We start from the raw sequence: 10,785 nt of genomic DNA on the forward strand, positions 1-10,785 counted from the left end.
CATTCTATCTAATCTGTATCTCTGGATCCTCACAGAACAGGGGCTATTCAGCCAATAATTCAGAAATTCAGAAAATCTGACTTTCCCAATGTTTTCCTCATGAGGTACAGCATTGGTCTGGAAGACAAAACATCCACTTCTCAGTTCCTCCATTACTTAAGTAGCCTCAAACAAGTCATTCAATCTGTAAACCTTCCTCACAGGGTATGAGGCTGTATCTTCTATACTAAGATATAAGGCAAGTACTTTGTAAACTCCAAAGCATGATATGACAATAAGTTATTACTATTATGTTACACTGAGACTAAAATTACCATGAGCTGGAACCCACCGCCAAGCACACTGGCAACAGAAAGACGGGGGCAGTGAGGCTTCCTGTGTGTCACGGGAACACCAAAACAGAACTAAACATTTTTTGCAGAGAAACACCATGTAGATAATTTTACATGCAGATAAAGGAGACCAGAGTGCTTTAAAAAACCCACATGCTTTTACAAATTTCTGCTTTCATTTCATTCCCCATCCTCATCTGACTAAAACTAAGAACATGGGACTCCTAACTAAGACATGAAGCTTCTGAACACAAGCTGCCTGACCTTCCGTGCTTTGGGGGCCGTGTGGGCAATACTTTGTTATCTCTGTTCAGCACAGTTTTATTCTCTAGTCACTGGTGCCCGGTCTTGTTCCTTCCTCCTTTGTCACAGCCCCAGGTTCTCGAGCATTTCTAAGCAAGTTTGTGCTATGGTTGCAGAAAAAGCCTGGCCATCTGCATGCAGAGGGAGGCAGCGCCTCTAAGACATACTCCAAGAATATCTCACACACTCCCCCCCAAGAGAGATGGCAGCTCCAATGCCTGCAGGGCCCTTTCCTCCTGCCCAGAGCACAAAGGTAGGGAGTTCCTAGAATCAACAGAGAACAAAAGGAAAGGAGGCAGGGGGGAAAAAATCCTGGAAAATAGAGTTTGTGCTTGGATCCTACCCTGGGAGGTAGCAGCCTTCTTTTTTCTTCCCACTGGTCCTGTAGTCAGTCCAATTTATTTTCCACACTTCCTTCCCTGCCCAGTTAGTCTCAATTCTTTATACTTCTCCCCAGTGTTGTTAGCACCTTCAAATCACACTGACATCATCACCTGTTAGTTTTAAGTCCTGGCTTCCTCAACTTTGATCTGCTGATGGGATTTTCACTGACCCAACATGCTGCCTGCTTCTCTTACCCTGCAGCCTCCCCCTTTCCTCACACTCATTCCCAACATCTACTTCATGAATCCTTCTGATTCTGTAATAAGACTAGAGATGGATTAAAAGCTGTAAGCAGGAGAGAAGGGGGCAGGGCAGCCAGGAAGGTGGGGAGGGAGACAGAAAGACAGAGAGCATACAAGAGAGAGAATGAGAGAGAGAGTCTGCAAGAAAGAGAGGGAAGAGAGCATGCAAAAGAAAGGAGAGAACAAGAGAGAGAGAGAGAGGGAGAGGAATGCTGCTGCCTTCCTACTGTCATCTCATGGAATGACAAGCAAAATAACCACCAACAGTCAAAGTAAAGGCCAGCTAACTTGCAGCAAAAGATTCCTTTGGACATTCTCTCCTCAAAAATGGGAAAGAGGGGGAAGTGTAAAGCAACCAAAAGGATCGCTGGTTTCCATAGGTCCAGACCAGACAACCTGTCCACCTCTTGTTCCCCAGTCCTTTATCTACTAACACCACCAGCTGACAAGGGCTCTAGGACAGCTGCCTCCTCCTCCTGTGTGAATCCCTTTAAGCCCTGAACACATGCTCCCCCCAAGGATATAGTAATTCAACAGTGAGCATAGGTTGGGAGAAGAAAGGCAAAAAGGGAGAACCTAAGCAAGTTCCCGTCAATGTGCCTAAACATGCTCCCCAACCTCCCACCCCCTTGGACTTCAGAGCAAACTCATCAGATACTTACAACTAATAGTCCCCTCACCTTTCCACATGTCACATGGAGTTTGAGGAATCTTTTATGGGATGCACCCCCCCCCCCCATGAAGAAAGGATTCATGTTCTACTCTCCCTATGTCTAACCAGCTGCCATATTCTGTCACTTCTATCTCCACATTATCCCAATCATCCATCCCTTCCCTACACTCACTCACTCACTCATTCCATTACCAAACTATTTCAGGCCATCATTACCTGTCCCCTGGGTTACAGTAACAATCTACTATGTGGTCTCCTCACTTGCAACCTCCCCACACACAGTTGCCAGAGTAACATTCGTAAAACGCAGGCATGATCATGTCACACCCTTCCTTGCTCAAGAAACTATTACCTCTGGAGTAAAATACAAACTTCTCTGTTTGACACTTAAAACCCTTCATAAGACTGCTTCTGCCTGTCTTTCCAGGCTGATTTCACAGCATGCCCCCTCAAGCATTCTAAGTTATAGACACCTTGAACTCTATTTCCTCAAATCAACTTTCCATCTCCCACCTGTGTGTCTTTGTATAAGCTGGGATCCCCCACACCTGGGACACTCTGTCTCTCGTAATTCCTTCTCCTACACAAGGCATTTGTGGATTCATCTGAGTATTAAAGCTCACCTCCTTCTATACAACATGACTAATATGAAAATATGTTTAATAGGAATGTATATGTAAAGCCTGTATCAGGTTACAGGCCATCTTGGGGAGGGATGGGGAAAGGGAGGGGAAAGAAATTTAAAACTTATAGAAGTAAATGTTGAAAATTAAAAATAAGTAAAAAGCTTGCCTCCCCTGAAATTACTTTTTATTTAAGTAGCTGCTTCATATATATGTTTTGAGTTTATCAGTACACATATTATTTCTTCCTCCCCTCCCATCCTATAGCCCACTAGAATGTATTCTCCTTAAAGAACTAGATTGCTTTTGTCTTTTGTATCTCCAGTGCCTAGCACATAGTAGGCACTTTATAAAAACTCAAGGAACTAAACTGAATTCTCAAAGGGAATGAATGAGATGACTTCAGAGGTCTCCTCCAGCTCTAAGATGCAATGATTCTTAAAAAATCTTCAATCAAAGTAAAAATTGGGAAACAATCAGGGATCTGTTTAAAGAGGCTCCCTAGTTCACAAATGAAGTTAACTATCAATTAACAAGAAACCCAAAAGGAACCATAGCCAGCACACATCAGGGTCCTCAATAGGCCAAATAACAGCGATGACCAAGCACCCATATTCATGGAAAGGAAATATGTCTGAGGACCATTTCTGTCCCAGAGCTTTAGCTCAGAGACATCCAGGAAACAATACCAGGCCAAAGAGAAATTATGAGGTTCAATCTAATTCAACAAACATTTGCCATGTGTCAAGCACTGTGATAACAGCAGTGGGAAGGTAAAGACAAGCATGAAACAATCCCCTCTCTTGAGGAAATGAGAGGAAATCATATAGATACAGGAAAATAAATATACGTATGTAGCACTTTAAAGTTGGCAAAAACACTTTACACATATTCTCTCACTGATCCCCACAACAACCTTGTGAGGTAAGTGCTACGGATATGATCCCCAGGGGCAGAATTCTGAGAGTGAGAAATTAAATTCCTTGTCCAGGGTCACAGAATGTCTAAGACAAGATTTAAACCCAAGTCTTCCTGACTCCAAGTCCAACACTCTGCACTATACTATCTCTCCAAAAAACAAACCAAAAAAACACCAAGATAGAGAAAAAGCAAAATAAATACAAAACATATAAAGTAGTTAAATACAAGGTCATTTTGGAGGGACACTGTCAGATTGGATTAATGTGTTAATTTTACAGAACTGTGGCTTTTTTTCATTTTTTGCTCTTTGTTATAAGAAATGGCCCTCTGCAGGGAGGCAAGAGAGGAATGGGTTTAGAAATTAAGGTGGTGTAAAAAACAAGAGATAGCAATTGATTCCAACCCCCAAAATTTAAAATGGTTATAGTCTAAGAGAGGAATCTTAGGGATCTGGATGATGGAAGTCAAACAGTTATCTGTGATGATGGGATCAAAGTCATTCATATGTATAGTTAATACAGAATAAAGGTACAGGTCATGGTAGTTAGGGAAATAAAACGAGAAGATTTTTGAGGGGATCATCAGTAGTTGTAATAAAGGCCCTTAGTGTGAGAGCAGGGGTTGGGGTATTAAGAAGACTTTGAGACTGGTGGTTGAGACTTTGCTTGAGAAAGAAGAGAGAAAGGCCTGGGGGCCAGTTAATATCCACCAGGATCAAAACAAGATAACAGTTCCAGATGGAGTGAACCTCAAAGGAGAAGAGGTTGTTGGTTAGTGTCAGAGGAATGGCAAGTAAGTGGTGGTGAAAAGTAAGGAATAAGCTTAGTACAGCTCCTGGTCTAGCACACTGGAGGCATGAAGGAAGGTCTTGGAACACTGGAGTACTCATCCAGCACTGAAAGAGTGACCAGACACTCAGCATCTTCTGGGGAGAGTCAAGTTTTTAGAAGTGCAAGAAGACACAAGTATTTCAGAAAGAAGTACTTCTAAGATAAAAGGCAACTTGCTGGCTGATAAAAACACCAACAAAAAAGGGCACAGTGGAAGGGGGGATGGCGCTGACCCCCCCCCCCCGCTAGCCCAGTTTTCTTTCTACCTCTCTGCTTCAGCTCTGCTTCTTTCACTCCCTAGAAATAAGGCTATTACCAAAAGTTTCATTTTCCCTCCAATTTTTCTCCTTCAAAGATATGGTCCATTCCCATCATGACAACTATCACCTCTGAAAATGATGCCCACATCTATGCTTCTAGTGCCAGCTTCTATCCTGAGCCCCAGTTCCTTACTGTCAACTAGCTGCTAAAGATGCCCAAGCTGTTATCCTCCCTATACCTCCAACTTAAAATCATCACTGAAGCAGCTTTAAGAGATCATCTAATAAAAGGATCTGTTCTGTGAAGTTTGGATTCAGTCAAAGGGCCACACTTGAGGACCTAGAGGACCACATGTGGCCTCAAGGCCACAAGATTCCCCACCCCTAACCCAACCCCTTCATTTAGAGATTAAGAAACTGAGGCCCAGAGAGGTTGGGTGACTCCCCCAGAATCACCGAGGTAGTAAGGGGACAAAGGTCAAAGCCAGGTCCTCTGACTTCCAATTTGAAGCTCCCCCTATTACTCGTTTTCCCCTTTTTCTGCATTTAGCACAGTTCATGGCACACGGTAAGCACCTCCCTATTTTGATCAATGCCCCACCATTTCCCCAGGCACAGAACCTTGACTATACCTCTCCCCAGACATAAACAAGCATTCTCATCCAATTAACTGCCAAAACTTATTTATTTTAATTCAGTATCTCAAAGCTATCCCCCTCCTTTCCATTCTCATTGCTTTTAAAAATCATCATTATCAAGACACAGCAGCTTTCCAACCAGTTTCTCTGCCTCTATCTAATCTTTCCTTATCTTTCTTTATGCTTCAGAAAAACTAAACTACTCACTAGCATCCAAATAGCCTGAGTTTTCCCACCTCTGTGCCTTTGCCTATGCTATTCCTTCCACCTAGAATGTCATCTCCACCTGTGAAGACTGCATATTTTTCAAGGTCTAGTTCCCTCTATAGAATGTTTCCTGATTACTCCTTAGTGCAAAATTGGGAAAAATCTCTCCTTGAAACTCTGCACATTTTGTTTGTATCTTTCTGACAGAGAAGTGCATTTTGCCTCCTCAGCTCTCTATGAGCTCCTTGAGGCTAAGAACTATGTCGTAACCATCTTCATATTTGCCCTAGGAACCAGCATGGTATGTTAGACTTTTTTTTTTTACCAGACCTGTGATATAATCAGAATAGGGAGCTCCTAGTGAGAGATATCCTCTACTGATGCAGGTCACCACCTCTTAATCTAAAAGTGATGTCCAGGTCACAAAGAGGCCAAATGACTTGTCCAGGGTCACAGTTATCATGTGTCAGGTCTTCCTGACTCTCTCTATCCACGATGCCATGATGCCTCTCATCCCATACAGAGTAGGAACAAAATAAATATTTGTTGAGTGAATGGACAAAAAATTCCCCCTCATAATTTAATTAGCCCACTTCTCTCCATATCCTACCCCTATCATTTCCTCACTACCACTTGAACAGGGCTGAGAAGAAATGATCTTTCCTCCAGGCACACATCCAGCATATCTCAAGGGTCCTTTGGAAGGAGAGGGCAGTCCAGGATTGGAAATCTACCTTAAGAGAAATGTCGACCTTACCTCATAATCAAAATTGCCCCCCAGTACTCCAATATCCAGGTGTAGATTCTTAGGCAGTCCAGCTGTGCTTCGGAGGCTCTGAAAAGTGAGTGAACCAAAAAAGACCTATTGAGACTAAGGAATAGAGGAGGAAGTGAAGAAGGGAGGGAAGGAGAGAGGAAGGAACAGGGGTGTTACTGTGTCAGGGAGGGAACAGGAGCCTCTCGAGGACGGATGGCAGTCCGCAATGGATAGTAATGCTATCTTGGGCAGATGCTAAAAAGGTGATGTTGCCTGTTCTACTTCATGCTTTCTTCTTGTGAAGAAGACAACCTATAAACAATGGGCTAACAATTAAGTCGTGATGACAAGGAGAGCTTGTCTGCATTACCTGATTATCACTCTCCTCCTCTTCATTGATCTCCTCCCTAAGGGGATTCTTCTCCTCATGGATGGAGCCCAGAAGATTCTTGGTGTAGGTAGAAGTCTTGGGGCCTTGCGGAAGCTAAAAAATGGGAGGAAGCACCCATTTACCAAAGGGAATTGAGAGTTGAAAGACTGAGAAGGAAGAAGACATTAGAGCTAAGAGCCTCCCCAGTGAGATCAATGCTGTGACCACAATTTGTCCTGTTGCAAAGATTCTCCCCACACAACACATATTCGTGGCATCTCTTAAGACTTAAGTATTCCACAGAGACCATCTTCCTTTGACGCTCTCTTTCTCCTACTGCAGTCCACAAGCCAATCTTTCAGGGAAGCAGAGCAACTGGCACTAGCTGACAGGCACAGTCTGATACCCACGAAAGGGCACAAATTCAAGCCAAAAGGAAAGTAGGGGCCAAGTCCTAAATCACCATCCTACCTCCATCATTCAATCACTGTGTGACTTTGGGCAAACCTTAACTTCACTCAAGATTCCCATTTGAAAACTAAAGAGAACAATTCCCAACTAAAGAGAACAATTCCCACCCCATCCTTTCTTTCAAAGGGGTTAAAGAAGGACTGAATAAACCAAAATGCCCCCTTGGGAACCGTTAAAGAAGAGTCATGCAAACTTTGCTTGGTATAGCTCAGAAACAACCACCTGGGTGTCTGCTTTCATGCATCCGAATCTAACATCATGCTTCTTGTCTGAGGATAAGCCTCAGGCAATGGCAAGAACTCATTTATGTACCACCTATTCCATCTAGCATATGATATAGCACCACGGAGGTGAGCAAATGCCTAAGACTGGTGATGACTATGTGCTCTCCGGTTTCTTGGGGATCGCTACTATATGCAGATAACTCCAAAACTTTTCTATCCAATTTCAATGTCTTACCTGATCTCCAGGCCCATGTTTCCAACTGACAGTACACCATTATTTCAAGTTCAACATTTCTAAAACCTAAAACATCTCCCTACCCTATAAGCAGCAACCCTATCCAGCTATCCAGTTTTCTCATTTCTCTTAAAGGCATCTATCTTTGCCCATTTCCCCATGTATATGACCTTGACGCCATCTTCAACTCTTCCCTTTCCTTCACACCTTGCATCTGCCCATGATGAACAATCTTACAAGTGCTTCCTTTCCAATGTGTCTCACACGGCCTACTCTATGTAGACAGCTCTAACCAAGCCTCTCGACACCTTAGCTATCTTTTCACATCCTAGAACCCTGACTTTTCAAACCCAAAGACCCTTCCCTGGCTACCACTGCACTCTATGAGTTGTCTCCTCCTACTAGAACATAAGCTCCTTGAGGACAGGAGCTGTCTCACTTTTGCATTCATATCCTAGCTATTAGCTCAGTCCTTGACATATAGTAAGCACTTAATAAATAAATGCTTTTTCATTCATTCTCAACTTGTCCCTCTCTTTCTAACCCTACTACCATCATCCTGATCTTCATGACCTCATATCTATTTACAAATTACTACCAGTGTCCTAGGTAGTACCATGGCCCTTGATCTCTCCTAAACACCTCTATCAGATTAGCCTCCTTAAAAATACCATTTTCTTTATGTCACTTTCTCACTTAAAATTTTACATTGGATCCCTAAGCATAAATAAAGTCCAGAGTCTCCCCCTGGCATTTACAAAGACATTCTTCACCTTCCCCATTGTTGCCTTACTGTTCAGTACTCCTTCATACGAATCCTTCTCTCCAGCCTGGCAGGTCTTTTGTCCCCTGCACACACTAAAATCATTCTCACCTCCTGTGGCTGCTCATGCCCCTCCTGCCCTCTCTTCCATTCATATCCTACTAATCCTTCAAGTCTGAGCCTCCATCCCACCACCTCCACAAAGCCTCCCCTAATGATTCCCATCCTGCTCTCATCTTTCTCTCCTTCAACTCCTACTGCATTTCTTGCCTGTATCATCCAATTATCAGATGCCATATTGTTTTGTTTTCTAATTGTTTATAGATCACAATTCAGCACATTATTAGAATCTGTCTCTTTCCCAGTTGCTTCATATGCATATGTCTTGTTTCCCTAACTAAACAGCGAGCTCCCTAAAGGCACAGACTGCGTCCTGTGTTTTTCTTACTTCCCTGTACTGTGTCTGCCATGGTACCGAGTACACAGTTGGAGCTATTGGTTGAATTCATCCACCTCCCCCTAGCAACCACACAGACAAAGGAGCAAACATTTACCAGGGCAGTTTCCAAAGGCTGAGGAGATTCCACTGGGCTTCCCAAGTTCATACTCAGGGATGAACGCAAGGTTGGGGCTGAGGTGTCCATGAGACTGCGTAAGGGAGCGAGGCCTCCCACAGGTACATGAACTGGAGCTAAGGAAGAACCCAGGGCCTAGGCAACACAAAACACCTTGTCATGTACTCTAATAAGCTATGTGGCTCCAGGAATTCTGGAGACAGATATAAAGAAATAAAAGTTCTACATTCTGCCCACTCAAACTTAAATCACCTCTGTTCAGAGGCTGCCAACGAAAAATGACATTTAGAAATTAACATTACGTTGAGAGCACTGAGAAATAATAGGCTGACTTACTGGTCCCCTTATCTCTTCTGCTAGTCAAGATTAACAGTACTTATTCATTTGGCAGATTTTACCTGGGACTGTTCTCCTTTCAAGCAACAAGTGGGAAAATAAGTATCTTTCCCCTTATGTTGACTGAGGAGAATATGAAAGAAGCCATACAAAAGGGTGTGATCTCTCTAATTGAAATAGAGATGAAGTGGCTCACTTACTCTTCTTCTGCTGGTTATGCCTGCTTTTCGAAATGCCAGCCAAGGGCCAAGGAGGCAGCCTAAGCTAAAGAAAACAACACTGGACTAGTAGTCCAAAGACCCAGGTCAGTTGATGCTGCCAGCTCTTATTTCCTCTGTGATTTTGTGCAAGGCATTTAACATCTCTGAACCTCAATGTCCTCACCTGCAAAATGGGGGTTACCAGCTTACCTCACAGGACTGTTGTATGGTGGAAAGATCAGTGACTAGGAAGAAAGAAACCTGGCTCCTAATCCTGCTGGTTACTCATATAACCCTGAGCAAGTGACAACTCTCTGGGTCTTAGTCTCTTTACCTTTTTGTTCCTTCCAGCTCAATGATTCCCAATTCCTCTTAGTTCTAGTGTCTTCTTTCTGTTGATTATTTCCTATTTATTTAATACACAGCTTGTTTGTACATAGTGGATTTCACATTGCTGCCACTATTAGACTGTGAGACCCTAAAGGGTAGGGACTAACTTTTGCCTTTCCTTGTATCCCCAGGGCTTAGCACAGTGCCTGGCATGTAGCCGGTGCTGAATAAAAGCTTACTGACTGACTATTAATTCTAAATGAAGTAATAAATGTGAAAACACCTTTTCAATTGTTACATGTGGAAGGTAAGGTTATCATCATCATTACAGGAATATCAATTACCAGGGCCTGTCAAGAATAAGGTTTTATAAATGGCAATGCTGTAATGATTTAGAGAGGGTTCTTAAAAATCCTTACTTAGTCCTTTCCTTAATTGTTTGGGCCTTCTAAGCACAAAGAGTAAAACCATAGAAAAGAGGATGAAGAAAGGGTCCAGCTTAGAAAGAAAGCCCAGACAAGTGATGGGAATAGACAAATTTCCTCCATTCCTCTCCATACAGGTTCAGCTTAGGGAGCCGAGGACTGAAGCAGTTGAGACCAAAACATCTGCTTTCCTTTGCAGAGAATCATTTCTGAAAAAGGACAATAGGTGCTCATCTAAAGAAATGAGATAAAAGGCCACCTAAGAACCAGTCTGGGCTCCTGACAGGTGAGGCAGCCACAAGATATCTCATGATAGGGGAGTAAGAGAAGAGTACGCAGGAAGGCTTTTCTCCTGATGTGGTCAGAGAACAAGCTTGGGCCTGCTCCTCTTGGCTCCCCTCCTTCCAATCAGTTCCAGTGTGTCAGCAAGCAAAATTCTCCCCATGTTGTATTTATGGAAAATTACAGACTCCTAACACGGGTAATTTGCTATCGTGCTGGGGATTGGGAGAAGGAGACAGGCACGCTGAGGTCTTTGTTCTCCCAAGCCTTTACCAAATCAGTGGTTATCAGGGAAATTACACATTCTTGGCCCCTAGCTAATTATGTTCTACAGATGGCCATTAACTGTGAGTGTGGGGCTTTGGGTAGAGTTGTCCTTCAGAGAGGATAAACTTGCTGCCATT

At 43.2% G+C, this 10,785-nt stretch overlaps 1 protein-coding gene across 9 annotated transcripts in view; it reads right to left on the reverse strand.

The window, feature by feature from the left end:
- CEP164 (centrosomal protein 164) overlaps window positions 1-10,785 on the reverse strand; it is a 76,604-nt gene that overhangs the window by 47,808 nt on the left and 18,011 nt on the right. For all 9 annotated transcript variants that reach the window (XM_072610982.1, XM_072610981.1, XM_072610980.1 and 6 more), the window contains 3 exons: window positions 8,788-8,943; window positions 6,541-6,654; window positions 6,171-6,248 (listed from right to left, as the gene is read on the reverse strand). In XM_072610982.1, coding sequence (XP_072467083.1) covers window positions 6,171-6,248; window positions 6,541-6,654; window positions 8,788-8,943 — 348 coding nt within the window. The remainder of the gene's footprint in view (window positions 1-6,170; window positions 6,249-6,540; window positions 6,655-8,787; window positions 8,944-10,785) is intronic.

This window comes from Notamacropus eugenii, chromosome 5 (assembly GCF_028372415.1).
Source record: "Notamacropus eugenii isolate mMacEug1 chromosome 5, mMacEug1.pri_v2, whole genome shotgun sequence".
Classification (NCBI taxonomy): domain Eukaryota; kingdom Metazoa; phylum Chordata; class Mammalia; order Diprotodontia; family Macropodidae; genus Notamacropus; species Notamacropus eugenii.